At 32.5% G+C, this 22,717-nt stretch overlaps 1 protein-coding gene across 1 annotated transcript; it reads right to left on the bottom strand.

Annotated features, from left to right (window-relative positions):
• Nucleotides 1-88: 88 nt before the first annotated feature.
• On the bottom strand, nt 89-19,965 carry LOC111003028 (activating transcription factor of chaperone). The gene is made up of 5 exons (XM_022273375.2): nt 19,809-19,965; nt 17,580-17,679; nt 16,919-17,043; nt 8,671-8,835; nt 89-1,213 (listed from the first exon to the last, which is right to left on the bottom strand). The coding sequence occupies exons 3-5, from the start codon at nt 17,025-17,027 to the stop codon at nt 492-494; spliced, it is 996 nt and encodes a 331-aa protein (XP_022129067.2). The 5' UTR covers nt 17,028-17,043; nt 17,580-17,679; nt 19,809-19,965; the 3' UTR covers nt 89-491.
• Between the last annotated feature and the right edge of the window lie 2,752 nt (nt 19,966-22,717).

The following is a 22,717-nucleotide window of genomic DNA, read 5'->3' as shown; positions in this document are numbered from 1 at the left end:
CCACCTTATATACACGAGTTTTAACGCATATGTTGCATCTAGTTTATGCATATACTATATTGTTTGTAGAGTATAAATAAAAGAAAAATTCCGCCGTCGCATTCCATTTATTGTATGAAAACAAGAACAGATTTTGAAATAAAATATCATGTGGTATAAAATAAGATGGAATAGATTAAAACAGTTAAAACGATAAAATTCATTAATATAATATTATAATTCATGGTTTCATGACAACGAATGCAACCTATCCTCTTAAAGATTAATGGTGTAATGGCGCCACTTGCGATTATATGAGAAGATGTTATTTCTCGACATGAATGATGAATGCTGCTCGAAGGTTAAAATAAAGATGTAATATATCTAGCTTATAACAACATAAACCTAAAGATAACGTCAAAAGCTCCTTAACTTCTTTAGATCTGTAATTTCAGGCGCGTCGGCGCAGTAGGGATAAATCTTTCGCATGTGTGGGCGAACCAAAAATTTATTTACTTTATTAGACCCTTCGCTTTAAACAGGTCGCGCATGAGATTCTTAAGGTATTTGATCTCACGCTGAAGGTCCGAACACTTGTCGCCGAGTTCTACGTGGCGCTGACGGAGTTTTTGCTCCTCGTTGAGAAGGACCTCGATCTCTGCCTTCTTCTTTTGGCGATAGCGGGTCGCCGCGTTCTTGTTTTGCTCCTTTTTCCGCGAACGGCGATCGTCGACGTTGCGGGCATAGGGCTTCGGGCGGCAGGAGCTCCACTCGTCGTCAGTGGAGCAGGAGCGGGGAGATGAGGGAGGTGATGAAGAAGGAGTGGCGCTATCGCCGGATGGGATGGGGGACGTCAGTTGCGCGGCGCGGTGACGAACCAGTTCTTCGAGAGCTTGGTATTCAAAATCCGGCACTGTCGGCGGGATGGAGACCGGCCATTGTTCTTGCTGCGGTAGCGGGGCAGCGCTCTGAGCCTGTTGGGCGTAGCTAAGGAGAAGTTGGGTAGCTGGCCCGGGGGGGCTTTGTGGGGGAGTGAGATGCGTTAGCTCCACAGCGCCGTAGACTGTTTCGAACTCGCGCAATAGGTCTTCTGTGGGCTGCGGCGCTATCGGAATAGCAGAGTATGGAGGCACCGCTGCTACTTGAGGCACCTCAACGCGATCCGGAACTTGGGAGATGTTCTCGAAGATGGGCAGGTCAACCTTCTCTTCCAACCAGTTGGAGAATATGTTTTCTGTAAAGAGGAAAGGAATAATATAAATATGTATTTATATATGCATTCATTTTAATGTTATTTTCAATTGTTTCTATGTATTAAATTCGTTGAATTTATTACATCCACTCTATTAAAGGTTTAAAACTACATCAATTGACGTAAGTATGCAAAAATTTAATATTGAAACTTTAATTTATATACTGCATGAAATATTGTAATAAACACCTGATTTTCAAGGTATTCTTGGATTCAGGCTGTCCGCAAAAATTAAAATAAATGTATTTAAAAAGAGTTGTGATATTTTAAACGCTTTTTATGGAATTTATTTTCTATACGTGTAATTTCGTTATAATGCAATCATAGGCGCCAGGCGGGACAGTAATTCGAACCAGGCACAAGCTACGCTAGCAAACAAAAAACATTACAGTCGCAAGAATCGACACAAACACATAGGTAACAAGACTACTTATTTTTCAACCTTTAAAAACGAAAACAAATGTCGGATGGTGTATTTTACTGATTATTGCTGATATTGGATCTACCTGACAAAGATTTTTCGACTTAATCAGAAAATATGCTGTATTTTCTTTAGATAAACCAAAGCTACTGATAGACTAGACTACTATTAAGTATTACGAATGTTTGTTTTAAATGACATGTTTTTTGATTAACGTATAAAGTTATTTTCCTTTGGTCATTTCTTTAATGGGAACCGAGCTTCGAAAAATATACAAAGTAATAGTGATATATTTAGTAATTTATAGTGAACTGCCATCATTCCCGTCGACGACGTTTAATCGATTTTAAGTGATCTTCTTGAAGCACCCAGAATCAATTGATCCTAATTGTCACTACGTCGCACCCGCTTATTGGCAGTCAACATGATAACACTATTTTACTGGCCCCGATAGAGTTCAACGGAACGCAATTAAAATTTTGTTTGCCTTTGTTTAAATGCCTAAGACTTCATTGGTACTCAGTTAATATAATAAAAATAGAAAACATCTATGATTCTATTACTTGTTTTAATAAAAATATGGTGATATAGGAGACGCCAAAACCTCACATTTGTAATATCTTCCTATGTTACCAAATAAAGAATAAAATGTTGTACCAGTATTAGTCTTTTGTTTTCCTATTGAGATGATGAATCTATTATTCTTTAATCACGTGGAACTGCGCTACCAACAATGCCCTTCGATACTCATATTCTGGTGTCCCATAGAGAACACGACGCATTTTACTTTCCAGTATTTTCAGAGTATCAGTACTCGAAGTGAAAATATAAAACAAAAGACCGCGTTTGATTGTGATTGGTCAAATGGACGTAATAATGCAGCATGTGTATCATTGCGTTGACTAGAGACATTGTTACATAGCGTACAATAGCCTTTCACGACTATTTACAGTTTTATAAATCTAATAAATTACCGCAAAGAAAACGAAAATAAACAATCCAAGCTTATCTATAGATTTTAATAAATATTTAACATAAATACGAAATGCAACATTATCACTTCTAAATTTAATTAATTTTCGTACATAGATAGTCCTTTCATCCTTTCCAATGATAAAATATATAAATAGATCAATCGCAAGAAACAAGATTATTTTGTTTCTTTATAACATGTTCGCCACCTAATGTTATTTAAAGGTTGAAAATCTCTTAGTAACAACTTGACATGGACTATGCCTGACCTGTGATAAACTTATCGATGTTTTATTAACCTTATAAGGAAAAATATTTCTTTAAGGTATAAAAAATTGAGTCATTGGGATAAAAAAATAGTTTTCAAAATATTACTTGTTGGTAGTAGTTGTCCGTCCTAACTTCAAGTTTACAAAAATAGGGCAGGTACCATACTATTCTTATTTATAACGATATAATTGTTTAGGTCGATTATCCTTATCTACAGTATTTTTATTTGATTGGACAATTTATTTTTAACATTTATTGCTTTATTATTTGAAGCAAAATTTAAGAATAAATATATTACTAAGAAAATGAATACAAATAAACAAGTCAACTGATCTGTATCAATGCGCAAGAGTGGAAACAAGTGGGCAATAAGTTGTTTTAATTATTGGGCGAGCGGTGATCGAGGTCGCCTTCGAACTGGTTTATCATTGGTGGCGACATACGAAACAAGCATACAATTCTAAGTTAACATAATATATACGTAGCTTTCGCATTGGTCCTGCACTTTGTTGATCAACACAATACTTTTATTCAACTATGAAAACTGCAAACTTAATTATGGGATCCTACATCCAACCACGCGTAACAAATACGGGCCGTTTCGCGCTTTCTAAAGTAGTTTACACCAGCCATAGGCAATCACGATTGGTAGTTAGAATATACCCGATACTAACTCGTTTAATAATCAAACAAATAGTAATATGCATTCTTATTAAGCATAAACCAGTCCCGCATATATATTGCATGTAGCTATAAAAATTTCCAATAAACATATTCAAAACAAAATAGTCAATAAGCAATAACAAACGAGGTTATAAATAAGAGTAAGATAACATGTTTACAGAAATAATTGATCGGTAGCTTATAAGGTTTATTTGTTTAGCGATAAACCTTCACACTAGCGCGCCCTATTAAAACATTCCTTAGTTTTGATTTGATATAAAGTAAACAACATTTTAATCATCGCCGAGTAAATCGCTTTGCTTTGATATTTGAGATAACATGTTACGGTTTGTTTCGGAGACATAACTCATAGTTAGACCGAGGTTATACGTTATGAAAGTTAAGCAAACAAAGTTAAAAACAAATTTATGCGTTGCGTGCGACCTGATTAGTTCAGGATGCAATAAGGATAATAGATGTGTACAGAAGACTGTGGGAGTATGTTTACACAAAAAAGTTAATGTTATATTGTTGTCATTGAGTCCAGAGAAATGAGAGCGTAAAGACCTTGGTTTGATTTCTTCGTTTCAATGAAAAGACAAAATAAAACAACATTGACATAGTTGGAGATCTAATCACGTACCGGCATACAGATCTGCAAGTGCCATCACGCAGCCGAATAATAGTCCTTTACAAAGTCTTAGTGCTAGAATATTATTGATAATTCTAAGTTTATAGGGGCAGTGCTTTGCAAAATCTGAGTTCCTCGTGTTGCGAGCGGTTGTCGTCGTGAACGGTGTATATCGGTCACAATCACCTAACGTCTTTTAACAAGTTTCTGTGAATTGAACACTATCTCCTTATTCCATATGCAGCGATAGTGGTACTTCATTCTAACGGCGTCCAGGCGGCTCATGGGCGGTGGCAGGCATAGATTGCGAGCCGAGCGCGAGCGCCCAAAATTTACTTCTCGAATCGAATTTATTGTCACGGACAAATAACCAGTAAACGCGGCGCGATACACGCTACAACTAAGTGCGCGCGAGCGTGCAATGTCAACTTCGTAGTTCGCCTTTCCCCTCCACACCACACTTGGGCCAGTACAATTATCAATATTCAATTTAAACGAACAACTGCAACTAACTTGACGGCCATTGTGTTGTTTTATTTATTTCGAATTCCAAATCATTTCAAAACTGTCTTGTCTTACACATTACACAATTTTCTTTTCCGACAAACCGAATATTGTGTTCTGTGGCATAAAAACGTCGTTAAGAATTTTCATCAACAGAAATGTTTAATCCAAAAAATAGTGTAAACTAAAATAACTTGCATTTCGCTTATAATGTCATAATTCACAAGAGGTTATATGCAAACTAAATAGCTGGAAAGGAAACGTAGATATATAACTTGGGCATAACTTTATATTTGAAATCAACTTTCTACGTTAACAGACCTTCACTTGACTATGGAAACAAATATATTCAGAAATTCTACTTTCGTAATTAATTATATATATTTCGAGATCATTTAAATTATGATGATTAATTTAGTTAATTTACACAAGATAACAAAATTGATAATAGCCTAAATGGAAAACGATTCTTTTAAGAAACAGCCACGTGCTACGTCTTCTGTACCTATAATAAAAATACATTAAATCTAAGATTTAGAAACAATATTTAGCGTTAAATCTGAGCGCCATATTTCAAAAATTTATTGAATATGGGAGTCATAAATCGCGATCGCACTAAATCTCGTATCAGAACCTGACCCTAAAAGTCGTTTATTCCTACCAAAGATAAAAATTAAATGCGTCAAATATAACAGCTCGGCCATGTTCTCGACCATATTATAAATACTAGAGGTGAACGTTATGACCTCTGTTAGGCTTTATCGTCAATAAAATATTATAAGGAAATTCTATAGCTTCAGTAGTTTTAAATAATGGCAATAGATGGCGTTATTAACAAAACAGTTACAATACTCAATAAGTCACACATATTTAATACAATACAAAGAATAAACGAAATGCTAGTTTTTGAGTTGCGACGCTCTTCGGAAATGTTTATATTAATAAGAAAAAATGCGATTTTTAATGCGAAATTTTAAACGATTGTTTTAAATATGTAATTAAAATTAAATATACTATATTAAAAAAATTATATACGAAGTATAGAACCTAACTCAAAACACAGAAATGCCAATAGTGTGGGGACCACCGTCTGTATGATAAAACACCATACAATCATGTCTTTTTTAAATAAAAAAATATCTTAATTTGTAATTTTAATTGAAGTAGTCATAAAAATATTATCAAAACAGATAAATGAATCGAATACTTTAACTTCTAGACACGCCTCTGTCAAGTGATCAGGGGTGTGTCATTTCACCTTACCTTGTGGAATCTGGTTATAACTAGACCTATTAAATTATTTGTAAGATAATACGTAGTTAAAAATTAAACTTTGTTTTATGAACATTGCTCTCTGCGGTTATAATTTGCACATCGTTATTGAGAGATCATGGATCCGTCTGCGTAGGATTGGTCTTAGAATGAATCGAGACTTAGCTTAAAATTCAATGAATTAAGCGGAAGCCTGAGCCATACTTATGCAAAACTTCAGCTTTACTATAAAGGGAAGTTATAATTGCACGGTCGCGTGACATCAGTGGGACAATCATATTTGATCAGTTATGTAATTTTACATGCTTCAATTTAATTAATTATTATTCTTTATAACTTCATTTCTAATTAAATTGATTTAAGTAGGTATAGCCCTATTGCAGTGCGTTAGACACTGTTTCAGACAGAGGCATTTTGGTTTTTTATGTTGACATTTAGCCAACAAAAACCTGCATAAATTTCATTGGAAACTGCTAGACAATGTACCTAAGAAAAGAGAACATACTTTTTGTTGAATTCTGTAAGCTATTTTAATACGTTTACAGGAGAGGCGCATTCTTTTATTATATTTGTTTTCGTGGTTTACACAATTGACACAGACCGATGTCTATATCGTTGCCGGATCATAGTACTAGCAGATCGAAGAAGCCCGAATACCTAACAATATATATATCATCTCACTGTAGAGATTAAATACTGAAACTACTGGTATTCTTTTATGCGGTTGATGGCGGCACAGTTTAGGTACAAACAAAGCCATTGATAGATTAACGTAGGCAAAACCGAGAAAGTCGCAACCAACGAAGCTTATAAAATGATTCGACGTTATAAACGTCGCAGATGTTCAGTCAAACATTTCATAATAAAAAAACTTATTTCATGACGACGATTTACATAACTCATTTCGTTTCTACATTAGTGACCAAACATTGATTAAAATATTGTTAAGTGATGACTATTCAATGATTATTGAATTTGAAATGATAAAAATGTTAATACATCAAGATATAATTCTTTACGATGTATATTTCTTAATGTTCGATAAGCAAGTTGATCTTTTCATCCATTTAGTTTCAAGCGACTCCCGGTTTTTTTTAATATATTTTTCGAGGCTGAATAGTTTATAAATCGAATTATTATATAGATTACAGCCTTACAATGTATCGTACATTCTTAGGTTGTAATCAAAGTTGTAAGTGTACATTATAGTTCCCTAGTCTGATGTCTGACACGCAATTTTTGAGAATAGAGGTTTAACTAAGAAATAAAGTCTTATACAAAAAATTGATTCCCCTCATTATTGCAATTGGCTAAGAATGATTAAGATAATGCTGATTATTAGAATACATTTTATAAATATGTACAAATTATTACGGATTTTCTAAAATATTACGAATTGTTGAGTGTTGTTATATTTTAGCTATTTACTACTCCTAGCTTGAAACCTTCCTTTTAAACTTGAAGAGTTCAAAAGTCAGTGAGAGTCACACTGTATTAAAAAGGTTTTTTACCCATAAACCGAATTCAGTGTTGAAGTGTTTGAACAAATCTCAAAATTTTAACAACCTCGTACTCTTGTGTTGACAAGATGGCGGCCATTTCTGATGAAATGTAATGAAATCAGGTGAAATAATGTCGGTAGGAATTGTTACCAGTAAAACGTTATTGAGAGGTACACGATACGATTTTATTAAAAAAAAAAATGATTTCTTAAAAAAACTAGTAAGGCATATTTTATCGGTAAAGGGGCGTTATTATATGGACGTCCTAAGACGCGTCTTAAACCATGGACTCTTGGATGAATCTATCACATTGAACTTGCAATGCAAATAAATGCCTTCTGAAATTTGTCACGTTGTCTATGTTAGGGTCTTAGGCGCCTTACGTCACAACTCTGAATTTTGACTGCCTCAATGACAATGGGATTCGTTTTTTACATACAGGAGTCTTACTTAGCCAGTTTCAGTGTAAGTTCCAGTTTGATCACTATAATATTTAGTTTTAAGCGTAAAGATATAAAAATATGCCAATTCACTGAATTACTAATAATAATAACTTCGAATGATTATAATTGTATTTAACTTATCAAGCATTTTATCATCCGATATTGTATTGGTGAAAGTTGATTGATATAGATAAAGTCGCCAGCGCACGTAGTGTGTGACTGGGGGGTGTGTCTGAGTAATATTTATTGTAATATATCAATTAAGTAAAGATTAATTATGCATAGATTGACCAATTACCGCAGTAAGCTGAAAGAACTAAAATACTCCTTGCCTAACTATGCTAAATTATTTGTGCCAACGGAATCTTAGAATATGCTTTAAGGGAGTAATAAAAAATATTCAAAAAAATAATTGATATGTTATTAATGAATTCTGTTTCAACTCTCGATTTATTAATTTATAGCATAGTTTCGTTATTTTGAAAGGAAAAGAACGCAACCATCTTCATAGCAACATTGCGTTTAAGACATTTTGAGCTAATTCATAAATATTGTTTTTATCTGAATAAATTTGATTCGCTTATATTGCGTAATAGTTAAATTTACATTTCCTCAATTTTGTATTATTCTAAAATACTATTTAATCTTGTTATATTTTTTCGAATTTTTCATTTAATTTATCACCATTCAACGGGCCAATATCGTACAGTACAAAAGTAACGAGTAAAATGAAATAATAACTATACGAAATTTCGTCTTACCTTGTTTACATTGTGTTTCGAGCTGCTGCAAAAGATCGCTCGCTAACTCCGCTTGTGTGGGCTTGTATTCGGATGGTGATGGCGGATACAAGGTGTTAGACACGTCATCCGTTAAGTAACTGCTTGGCTCGGTCTTCGTACCAGCGCCGAAGTTCTTAAGTAGATCTGCGAAATATTTTTTTTTAGAATTCTCCTTATAATCTCCAAAAAAATTCGCGCATACTCGTTGTATGAATAAGGAATTTTGTTAAATTTTTCTGAGGAGTTCGATGCATAATAATTAATTTAATTATAACGTCATTTGTTTCATCGGTATTAAACAAAATAAAATGTTGGAATAAATATACATATGTAACATTAATCTTACTCTGAAATAATGACAGCTGGAAATCCCTGCACAGGTAGCACATGCCGTTATTTTTTAAACAACACATTTCGTCCATAAAATTTATGAAACAAGTGAACAACACTAGTCAGAATAGTAATTAGAGCGATAAAACGAATTGTGAGAATATATCAGAGAAGCTTCAAGGTAAGCTTAGATAAGTGGACTACAAAATACAGCGGGAGGACCGAAGACGTCAATATATATATGAACGATATCTGTCATACGACGTTACGTCAAAGAACGCCCAGATGTAGCGATGATTTTAATATTACTTGATAACAAAACAATAACTGTACGAAATTATCCAACGGTTTGTTAAAATTATCACGAGCTACAATTCTATACAAATAATTGCCATGTGATATTTGACGTAATTTGTAGGAATATTCCGATTATTTATTTTTTGGGTCATGAACTTGTTGAATTCCTATAAAATTAGTATTAGTCATTTCTTTTGGTTATTGTTAGATAATTTGTTGATTAATTTATTGAATCCACTTAGCTTTTGTAAGAAATAGATGTCATATTAACTTTTCTATCTATTCTTATAATCTTAATACGGTACGAAATCGTATAAGGTTAGAAATCGTCAGAAAACGCCACTTAATGAGTAAAGTAATATATTGTCTTATAATATATTTTGAATTTTTTGTGTTTAAATTTAACGCTTGTAATATTTTTGCGTGGCTCATATTAGAACAGGTAGTAATAAATATGAGAAATTGTTGCAGCATCATAATAAATGAATAACTAGTTCTTCATTATGTTTAGTGCTAAAGAGCACCCTTGAATCTAAATGGTTCTGCTCATTTGAAACTTGACTTTTAAAACTACTGGAAATTACATTGAACAATGTCATGAGATGTGTCAATGTCATGGATTATTATTTACAGTAATATATTTCAGATAGCAACAATTTTTGAAAGGACGATCTTCAAAATATCTGGCCGACACGATCTCCGGGTAATGTGTAAAGGGAAAACTAAAATTGTACTATTTATTTAAAATATGCTATCATAATATTGGTTTTGGTAAAATAATATAAAAAATATTTTCTATTTTAACATACATTTTTAACCGCCGCCCATTTTCACCTGCAACGGTGCAAGGGCAAGTGCGTATCCGGCCATTAAATAAGTGCCAGGCTGTCCTCGGAAATGTATCAAACGGTAGCTTATTCCAATAAGTGGTTGAGATAGAACTATCCTTAAAAACTGGGTTTTAACATAAGATATTTGTGTGGTACGCTAGACGTGAATTGGAGGCACTAAAACTCGTTTTTGTTTCAGGTTCACATGAAAACCTAACGCGAGAAAATTTTCAGTCAATGATTTATGACTTTCGTTGTGGGGGCTTACTCAACAACAAAGCTATGATAGGCTGCGATTAGCATTTTTTAGTGAAGCCCCATCTCGTGCCACTATTTGCAATTGGTTTAACAAGTTGAAGGACGTTCTTTAACAGCAACCACTGAAGATAACATCAGTGCTGTGCGACGCATGATAGAGGAGGATAAGATTGTCCTATCAACAGATACGGGCAAGCATGGGCATTGGTATGAGTCAAGTTCAAGAAATGTTAAATTGCTACGAACCCGAAACCAAATACAATCAGCTCAATGGGTCTTTCCTTTCGAGTATCGGCCAACAAAGGTAAAGAAAGCTTTTTCTCTCGGCCTACACCCTCTGTCTTCTTTGCCGATGAGTAGAGATTCCTACAGGTTCAAATTTAATGACATAAGTGATACCTTGATGATCTTATGTTCCAAAATAAACGTATTTTGTATTTTGAAAGGAAGAAGTCAAGGAAAAAAGTTGATTGCCTCATTCGTTGGTCGGAAAGGTAATTTCGCGACAGTTGTGCTAGAACATGGAAGGACAGTTACTGCAGACTGGTATGTCAATAGCTGTTTGCCAAATTAAGATGAAATTATTCGACAGTAGTGCCCTCGAAGAAGGATCCTCCTTCACCACAATAATGCTTCAGCGCACTCCGCAAAACGGACTGTTAAATATTTGACTATGGCAGGTGACGAGATAATGAGTCATCCGCCATGCAATTCTGACCTGGAGATAAAATTCTAGGTATTCGCTTTACGACCCCTGAAGATGCGGTGAAAGCGTACGAAAATGCCATAGAAGAGAACCCAAAGGAAGTATAGGCCCACTGCTTTTCTCAGTGGTTCCATCGAATGCGACGATGTAGATAGGAACGGAGATTACTTCGAAAAACAAAAGTATTGGTAACTTTCTATATTAAGCAGTTTTTCATTTTCTACACATTTTCAGTGTTACCTATGTATAAGGTCTTAGAAACAAATCTACTAGTTTTTAGGCTACATATTATGCGCTTAAGTATCTTAAAACACTCATGTTAACTTAGGGTAATATATGTAAAAAAAAAGCCATTTTAAATTTTGATGTTTTGTTATATTTTGGTAACACATCAATATAATGCAATTTCTCAGTACTATCATAATGCCGTTCCACCGTAGGTTACGGTAATCAAACAAACCTGCGTTATCAATACCAAAGACAAACTCCCATAACAAACCTTATTACATAGTATATATCACAATAAGGTACATTACAAGCAGAGCAAGCCGTAGTAGGTTACAAAATATAATTGAAAACAAGGAATTATTTGTCAATAATTATTATTGTCAGTGCATTGGAAACAAGATAAGCAAATGGAAAACATTTAAGATATCGAATCGAAAACATGAGCCGAGGGGCCAAACAAATATGTATGTTTTCGAAGGGGTGCTGACGTCATACTCTTCAACACAAACAATCTTCCACGAATCACTCGCCGAGTTAATGATTATCAAGACACACCCACGTTTCAGCATAGCAACTTATGTGGATCATTCAAATCATACCAAGACCTGCGTGATACTGATAATATTTGCACGGTACGGTTATATAAATAGAAATGTGGAATATTTTAGCACATCTGTTATCACATAAGGTAGAGTCGGACATAGCTATCGCTGTTACGCACAAATGGTAAAACACCTAATAAATAAAGATAGTGGCTTGAATATCGCAGATATTGTTATATCAACAGGATCTTCAACATTTACTGCAGATTCACGACTCCGTCTAAGTACTTTCCATACAACACATTAACATAAGAAATTCTGAGTTTAAGAATTTAAATATGATCGGATTCAAATTGATTTGCCCCATATCGATGCTTTCGTCAACGTTGGTCAGTCTAAACCATGAAATAATTTGTTTTCTATATTTTGAGGACAGGTCTATAGAATTACTCCTACGGACTTTCGTAGTATGTATATTCAGTTGACTATTATCACTCTATATCAAAGTTAGTTTTAAAATTTAGTAGACCAAATTCGTACAATAAAAAACGCAGCTACAATCCAAGATACCATTAATGTGTATACTAATAACAAAAACTTCTTGCATAGGAAAAGTTGAAACTTTATCTTAATTTACAATGTTATTGTTTTTTTCGTAACGGCGATTTGAAAGTTAAAATAAAAACACGACAAACAGAAAGATTATTTATAGAACACGGTTTTTGTTTAAACGACTCAGAAGGAATTTTAAGGTAATGAAAATCAACTAAATTATAGCAAACATTAAATATTATTATCAGTTTTGTGTATATATAATCAGTGATATTCAATTGTGTATTTTCTTATTAAATAATTAAAACGTTGTTTATCCAAGCATGTGTACTTTTAAGAAAATATACAAATTTTTAGATAAATATCACACTTCCTGGTATTTGCCAAACTGAATGAATGTATATTGAGAATTTGGTGTAGTTGAATATTGTACTGTTTTATTCAATATATCTTAATGTATTATATATTTTACTGTATCTAATAATTGTCCTGCTATGCATAGAATACTAAATATGTATTCTAATAAGATATTGGAAAAATACTTGATAGGATACAATAAACCTCTACAAATACACCATTGAATTAACCTATATAATTTTGACACTCTTATAAGTGTATATGATGTAGTATAGTTTAGTGTAAATAAAAAATATGCATTAATTAGCACGTAGCAATAAAAACGCTATTACAATTTAAGAATACCCTTTTACCCCTTCACGAAACATTTTCTTCTAGTTGTTTGTATTATAACCAGATGATGATCGCAGCTCTGACCAAATCAACTTTCTTAGTTAAATCAATGATATATAATTTAACTACACAAATTATGAAATCAAACCAAGTGTTGCATCAAATCTTTTTTATCGCTGACCCATGAAATGCGATATCGTGCGATTCAAACCCATACGAAAGTGTCACAGTAACAAAATATTTTTGTGTTTCATTAAATAAATCCGTTATTTAAGTTTTTTAGTTTAAGGTTATTTGTCCGTTTATGCCTAAATGACGTAAAGAAACAGATCAGTACTTTAATTAAACAAATTGACACTAAATAGCTTCATAGTAACGTATACTATGAAGCTATTTAGTGACAATTTGAAATTTGTGTATGCAATAATATTATTAATTGCAAGTGGCATTGACTATGGTCTACTAAGGCTACGTAACGTGACTAAACGTCCCGTTTTCAACGGGACTGTCCCTTTTACCAATTACGAGTTCCACTGTCTCCGACATGAACTGTGGAATGCAAGATTGTCCCGTTTTCAGAAATCGCGCGAAAATTTGAGTATGATTAAAAAAAAAGTACGAAGAGTTTCATTCTTGTTTGAAATTGTCTTTAATTAAAACAAATTTGTTCTTCCGATAAATATAACTTAACATTTTGGGTCCCTACATTTTGTGATTCGTAACTTTTTCTAAATAAACTTTGTCTTTTTTTTTCATTGACGACTTATTACTTGACGTAAATTAAACCAATCCGTTATGAGTCAAAGAATAAATGGTCACTACGTGTATACCTAGTGGACTTTCTTTCTATGTGCGCATTTAACATTCACTCAAGCGGTGAAGGAAAACATCTTCAGGAAACCGGCTTTCCTTAGACCCAAAAAGTCAAGGGCTTATGTCAGGCACAGAAGGCTGATGACGTACTTGCCTGTTAGATTAATAAAAGACCATGAAACAGATATTGAAATCTGAGGCCCAGACCTTAAAAGGCTTGTAGTGCCATTGATTTATTTATTATATAATGTTAGTGCGTGTTTCTTTTTTTGGCTACTGAGGCTTAACGTTTGATTTCTTTATTACGCTGATTAATTGGTAAGAAAGTTCGAAGATTTTCTTGCCTTTTTTTTTCGGCTGTTCTACTTTCAGGTATGATAATTAACAGTCAACGTAAACTTAGAATGATTTATGTTTTATGACAATCCAGACTTAGGGCTAAGTCAGGCTTCCATATGTCAAAATTTATTGGATTTTATCATAAGTTAAGGCTTAGTTTATGAAACTTGCACAAAAACAACACCTTCTGTGTCTACCCATAGGACGATCAGTATCTTGTTTGAATGATTTGGTTTGAACAATATGTAATAATCAATAACGCTAATAATAATGTCTATTCCAAGTCTTTAGAGCAAATTTAATACAGATAAAAAGCATTCCTATTATACAATGTGTTGCTTGATTTATATAAATTTATCAGTTTTGGGGCAGATTTAATTGTATAACTTCTTTATTTAGAATCGATTGACGCAGTATTTGATAATGGCTAGGATAACGAGGCAATTATTGACCCCTTATCTGTTCATGAGGTGAAGCCGTGGGGGGCCAAGAGTTGTAGACTGTTCAAGATAAATTTAAATCTCATATAATATAATGAATGCTTAGCACGCAATAGATTTATTAGACAGAGGGTTACAGATGGTTTTTAATATTTCATTATTATATTCATTGTTGCAATTAATTAATAATACAGGTGAAACACAATAAAATTTCAAAAAACCGTATATAGATTGGATTTTTTAAACATACAGTTTCACAAATAAATAATAAACATAAAAATGTCAAGCCTGTATAGATATACTTTCTAGTATCATTACGTACAAAGGTCAAAAATTCGTAATGTGTATTAACGCTATCTAGTGTTGGACATTCTCACTACATATTTAATTATAAAGACAATCCGTTATACTACTTAATAAAACCAAAGTATCTCATAATTTAAAAAAATCATTTAAAAATAAAATTTTGTATGGATTATTGTAATTAACAGCGAATAGTATTCTGAAACAACAAAAAATATCAACCTTTCTGACTATCGTATCTACAATAGAATAAAGTCGACGTTATTAAAGCTTCTAGCTTGCCTTTTGTTTCGTAAAATCCAAAATGTTATATAAAAAAGAAAACATTCATGAAACCCAGCTAAAATTATTAATTGTTTGATATAGTGTAATAAATATAGTAATGATATAGTGTATCTAACAATCATTAATCGTTGAACTTTGGTCAGAAAGATTTCGCGTAAATTTATCACAAAATTTTGCTTTAAAAAAAATTAAAATGACTTTAAAAATCTAAATTGTGCGATAATAGCAACTTCCTATCAGTAGACCGCGTTGACTATATCATAAATAAAACACAATACACAGACATTACGTTCTGATGTTCTAGTATAATCATGACAGTATAATACAGACAGATATGAGATATTTATACTTTTTAGCTGTTTCCTATTTAATGGAAGGGAAACATGACTACAATTGCATTATTTTTTCTTTAATCCGATATTATAATTGGTTTGAGGTTTACAGAGAGACGATTCTTATAGCGAAGATTCAGGAATTCAAATCAAATCAATTATTCCAATTAGACCACCTAAAATGGCACTTTTGAACCATAAATAAAAATGATTCTAATTGCCCTTCCAAAAGGTAGTTTCGTGTGAAGATAAATGGTTGCCCATTTATCTTCTACTATCTACTACGACAATGTCGAAACTCCACACTTACATCTTTAAAAAAGAATTTACAATATTTGTAAATTAATTATATGTGAAGACAATGTACTCCCAGAATAAAATTACTAGAAGCATCGCGGCGGAGGACCGATACCTTGAAAGAATCTTAGACCAAACTGGCCGAGTCATGCGTATAGGCTACTTGTCTTAATTAGCTTTCAAGAGTGGGGGTATATGGATTTTATCTCGGGGATGGAGTACTTAAGGGTGTAATAAGGAGGAAATTTGCTTTTTTCGAGTGAGATTTCGAACATCTCGATAGCTGGTTAAACTTTCTTTTAAGTACATATTTCCTTTAATAATACAATAGTAAAAATTTAGATATGATTCATTAAGATTAATTAAGAAAATAAGAATGGAGCTGATGGACGAATATCTACAAGAGATCACACAAATCCCCGAGTCTGGCGGGTCTAAAGGAACGAGCCAGTATTGCTCAGCAAAGATAAATAATAATAGTATATTTATTTATTTTATACAACAAATACAATGCATCGCCAGACCAAAAATACTAGCCCTTGAAGATTTTAGTTCTACTAGAACTGCTGGTTTTAATTGGGATGATGAATCCATAAAAATATATATATTTTTAAATCACTAACTGTTACATATTTTATTGTATATTGTTTGTATTTCTCATGGATTTGAATAGAGCTTTATTACAAAAAAAAACTACTAAACAAATTTTAAACCACATACTCACAAATAGCAAATTTGATCTGTATTCTATTATAAATCATTCATTATCACGTTACTTAAAGCTAGTATGTATTAACTGTATGTATATACTGTATCTGGTAATAAAATGGTGAAATGAGCAAAACATGGTACACTAAACATTAGCGTTACGCTTTTGTTTTTAACACGCAAGATCGCTGTTATAATAAATCTACTTCAAGTGGGTCCAATGAAACATATTAACAACGGTATTATATTTATATATAATTGAATATGCTATACACACCGTCATCGTGTTGGAATAGGTCTACTTCGAGCAGCAAAGATTTTTCATTACATGTTAGAAGGCCGTCGGCCGAAGCCAAAGACCAATCCCATTCGCTCGTACTCATCATTGCTGAGGTTACGTTTCTGAAATTCATACATTTTCATATTAATTATATACATGATAGCAGTTTTAGGTAAGATGAGCAGACGTATCCAGGTGGTAGTGGGAGACAGTAAACCAAGAGATCGTGTTCTTGGCCAGCACCAATGGGTTAATCCTCTTTGGGCAATATAAAAATCGACGCAGAGTCAAGAACTGTAGATTTATAACTTATATTATTAATAGAGGCATAAAGAAAAATAAAGCAGACACAGAAATGCCACATACCCAATAAAGCCATGGAACTTCATTCATAGAGCATGGGTAAATTTTCAATCCAAACATAGAAAAGTATGTGTATTTATTACTGATATTAGATCCAGGATTATTTTTTACAGATAGTATTTTAATACAAACTCAATTGTTTTACAAATATCATATATATTCAATTTTATATGATGATGATAAAATGCAGTGAATCTGCAATCCTTGAACATACCTAAGCCATATTCTATTGTAATTCTATGTTTAGTAGGAAGTGAATAAAAAATTATAATTATTTGATAAAACATCAACTTACCAGGGATAGAGAGATGAAATCAAGTCGAGAGATGTTGTTGTCTGATGATAATCGCAGATGAGGGACAAAGCTGTCCTGTGGTGACGACGCCATTTTGGCACTGAAAGTATTATTTATATTTATTAGACATTGTATTCTAAAACAGCATGCATATGCACAGTATTTTCTGAGATACCTTTATGATACCATACAGGTATTTTTGTTCTATTGAAATCACTTAATACATCAATTATTTCAAACCTATTTGTAAAAGTAAAAGGGTTTTATTAAAAAACAAGAATTTTTGTTCTGTTTGCAGATTTAATACATAAATGTTCTCTTCAAATTCCTTATCTTGTCTTACAGTTTCTTTGTATCTCTTTCAACTAGGTTTAATCCTTATCTTAGTTTACATCCTGTTTATCAGCATTTCAAAACTGTAGTGTCCTATCTAATTAAATATAATTTTAAACAGATTTCAAAAAACGGATTGTGAAGTGTTTTTTGTTAGCACAAAGCACTAAGTCAATGTTCAGAAGCACGGCATACAAAATTAAAATAGTCATTATAATCGCCAACCTTCGCAAGGAGATGGCACTATAAGAAGTTAGCACAAATTCTTAACATATTATAACAATGAAGAAGACTTCTTAACTTTGATGGAGAAACAGACTCCATGTTAACATTTAATAAATTAATGTTATTTTTCTACGAATTATAATTAATAAGTGTTCTACTCATAAATATATATATTTTTTTATCAAATACACATATTATTATTATACTATACAAAAACATATTAACAATATATACTTTTAATGATTTGTTGAAAGTAAAAATACAACACTTAAGAATATATCATTAACTAGCCAGTCAGTTACTTACCTACTAAGCAAAAACTACTACACAGATTTAGTTTTTGAAAACCCAGGCATAATTAAAACTCAAGTAACAAATCAATATAGTGTGATTAATTAGGAGATTAATGAAAATACTTTTAACATTACTTGATATTATTTAGTAGTTGTTCGAAAGTACAAAATGATGTCTTTTATCAGGAGGCAAATGGGCAGGAGGCTCACCTGTTAAGTGATACCGCTGGCCATTGATAGACACTCACATTGTTAGAAGGCTTGCAAGTGAGTTGGCAGGCTTTTAAGATTTTGTATGCTATTTTCTTGAAGGACCCTAAATCAAATTAGGTCAGGAATAATTAAGTGAGCAATTGTTTCCACATAATGGTTGTAAATGACAATAAATGCCTTAAGGGACGCTCAGTAGTAGAATGTTAGTGTCAAGGTGATATGGTTTTGACTTGATATCAGATAAAAAACTCTGCTGTAGTTATTAATGTTTTACAAAGTTTTAACAGTCTATTCCAGTTCCGCATAGCCAGGGAAAAAATCAAAATAATTTATTATATATATAAATTCCAGAATAAATTATTTTTATGATTTAAAAAGATTTTTTTTATAATATTCTGGTAATAAAGATAACAGATAGTTTATTAAAAGTTAAAGAATTAAATTTGGTCTTTTAGACTTTAAGTACAAATTGTGTGTCATTAAGATATTGATGATTAATATTTCTGGTAAAAATTTTATAAATCAAAAACTCCAGACAAACTACTAGTTGAACTATGTTCATATCTGAATTGCAATTAATGATTGAAAAAGCTTGTGTATTACACAACTAGCCATGTCTACATTGAATAGTAATAGTACAGTCTATACATTTCAAATTATTATGCAAGTTTATACAAAACGAGATGTGTGAGAAACTTCAAAAAATTTGTTGACGAAGCAATATAACATAGACATTTCACGCCTGTAAATTACTTATACTCACGATTAGTCATATAGGTAATAAAAGCAGTATATTAATCAAAATGACTCTAGAACAATCTACAGGAAAAGGTTTAGTGTTAGAAGCTAAACATCTATGAAGCAGATTTACAAAGATGTTTTCAGAAAATTTACACATAATGTTTGTTGTATACAATACATATAGATATACTACGTAGTACTATTTTATAAAAATTCATGAATATACTATTTATATGTATTATGCTGTCTGTTAGAAAAAGGCAAAAAATCATTAATGTTTGGTAGGAACATACTACTACGAGGCATTTAAGTAGTGCGTCAGAAATAATTACGCGACCGACGCTTTAGAAACTGTGAAAGTTACAGAGGAATGCAAATAAATTTCAATCTGCTAGTAACCAAATACAAAATGTATGATACTTACAACATTTTTATAACTTGTGAAGGCACACTGTGGTGTGCAAGCGCTTTAAAAATCTTTAGAAACCCATCATGAGGATTTAAAATACGAGAGAAATAAACAATACGTCTTACTAATTGTGGTCCATGATGAGTAATAGGCTCAAGCAGCAACAGCCAACAGATAATATACAATATGAATAAACAGTAGCTATGTTCCGTCGTTACTCATCTGTCATCTTTGATCTTTCAAGTTCCTCGGAGAACATTTAAGTGGTTAGTGGAAGTAATTATCATAGTAACCGTGTAAAAAATAAGAGTGGACACCTGAATGAGCGTTTCTACCTTTTTTGCCAATATCTATCACTCTCATGTCCCACAAAGTAGACAGCTTACAACTCTTTGTATATGTATATGTAATTTTATAATAATAGTTTTCCTTAAAACCAATTTTTTTTTTACACAAAATATATGTAATATAGGCAGCGGCACGTAAAGCCGGGTCCACATTTGTAGCATGTTGACGTATCACGATCAGTTGTATCGTATTGACTATTTGTATCATAAATATGGACCCTCATTTTGTCCATGTCGTATATTAAGGCGTATCTTGTAAAAAAGTCGTCCATACTTAGCAAATGCTGTATCATGTCAATGTATCGGCTTTTGCTTTACAAATATAGACGCTTACTTTTCTTCCGATGTATCTTTTCCTGATACGCATGTCTTTCAGTGTACATTTCCCTTCTCGTACGGTTCAGTCAAGTCTTCGTTCTCAAAAGGTTTGGCCATGTCAGCAATTGCTCACAGTTTGGCGGTGACTTGCCCCTGTTATATTATCATTATTAGTATTTCACAACTTGTTAAGTTTTATAACACTTTCGTTTTCCCAGCTCATCTTGTTCCTTTTTCACTGCAACTAACAACTACTACACTTCGTTCAACAATGTTTATTTCACTGCATTCACATTCAAACTTGTTCGATACGACATTTATTCCCTTTGATGATCGCGAAAAAACCGACAATGGATGGTTCGCCGTGTATCAAGTATCGTATCGCGTATGTGATTTTCATTCAATAAAAATTCTAAAATAACATGAAAATTCAGTAATAACAGTAAACAAGAATTATTATTTTTGTATTTAAAAGGTTTTAATCATTCTTTTTTTACTAAAAATATTCAATACCAAGTGTAGCATTGGCTTTCAGGTTGACAAGCCCCAACATGACCGCTGCTTTAAAGAATCACGCCATGGCCCATTTCACCATCCGCTTGGTGAGGGCATCTAGAGGATTTCTGGGTGGAAATCAAATTATTCTAGAGGTACTAAGCGCCGAGACCATCTGGCAACACTGATCAGTATTCTGAATTCTGATCTGAACTCTGAAGTCTGAACACAAGTGACAAGATACACCAAAACATATTGGTGAATGAATGTTGAGTTATACTTGAAACTAATAACATGTCGAAAAGAAAAAGAAAACAAATTACTATAGAAGAAAAATCGCGTATTATATCAAAGCTGGAAAGTGGAATTCCAAACAAAGACTTGGTCGCGGAATATGGTGTATCGCACTCGACAATTTCAACCATTTGGAAAGAGAGAGAAAAAATTCAATCACTTTTTGAAAATAATTTATTGAAAATGAAACGAGCAAGAACAACGAAGCATACGAAGATTGAGGAAGCTTTGCTAAAGTGGTTTAAATATCAAAGAACAAATAATGTGCCAATAAATGGACCCATTCTTCAACAAAAAGCAAACGATTTTGCTCAGCGTTTTGGTGAAGATTTCGTTTGCTCGTCCAGTTGGATTCAACGTTTCCGGGCTAGGCACGGTATCGTCGGCGGGAAAAGGAGCAGTGAAGCCGCCAGTGTTGATAGTGGTGGTGAAAATGAAGAACAGAAAGAGACTGAAGAACAATTTACAGTGCCAACTTTGATTGATGGTCTCAATGCTGTCAATGTATTACGCAAAATTTTTCTTTATAATGAACAATTTCATATGCAGGGAAATTTTGACAAGACTTTAATTAAAATTCAGCGTGAACTACAAAGTGCATACATACTACAGAAGTGTTTCAAACAAACTAAAATAACAGATATTAAAGTAGAAAAATAATATTTATGTATATATGTATGTCTTTATTATAAGTTTATGTTGTTTTATACCTGAGAACATTAATCACATATTCAATAATAAGTATTTGATTTTAATAAGAACGGCATTAGTTTTTACTACCAAATATTAATAGATTTTGACTGTATACTGTGTATATATGTTATACTGTTGTTATTTCTAAGACAAGTAGACCAGAATTATACATAGAATAAAAAATATGAATTCCTATTTTTACAAGATAATTAACATTCTGGATTAATGCTTATTAATCTTCATGGATGCAACCTGCCTAGAACTTTTCTTGGGTTAGATTTTGAAACCATATACACAATTTTGATAATACTGATTATGTAGATGTCTTGGGGGACCTTGATTGGAACTGGAGTTGGAGTTGCATCTAAAAATATTAAAAGCTTTGTGGAATGTATTGAAATATCTGATAAACCATCCATTTTCTATTTTTCTATGGGTTATTGCGATGTAACATTCTGCATAAAAAATCGTTTTTTTTTTCTTGTTGAGTATAATAGTTATTTTTTAGAGTAATAACTCCTAACCATAGATGGTTTTTTACGAATTTCAGTACATTATACAAAATTTTAACCCTTAAATGGACAATGTTGTTTTTAAACAACATACTAAACATCACAGATAAAATTGATATTCTTTTAATTTTTTGTTAATTTTGACAACTAGTTCTTATTTCTGAAAGAATATTGTACTTTTTTTAATATTGGCACTATCCAATATTTTTATGCATTGAAAATAAGTTAATGTCAAATATCACTTTGAAGAAAACTTTCCTAGTGG

This window comes from Pieris rapae, chromosome 4, assembly GCF_905147795.1.
Source record: "Pieris rapae chromosome 4, ilPieRapa1.1, whole genome shotgun sequence".
NCBI classification, from domain to species: domain Eukaryota; kingdom Metazoa; phylum Arthropoda; class Insecta; order Lepidoptera; family Pieridae; genus Pieris; species Pieris rapae.
The sequence above is the reverse complement of the archived record's forward strand: the minus strand, read 5'-3'. Positions and strand labels throughout refer to the sequence as shown.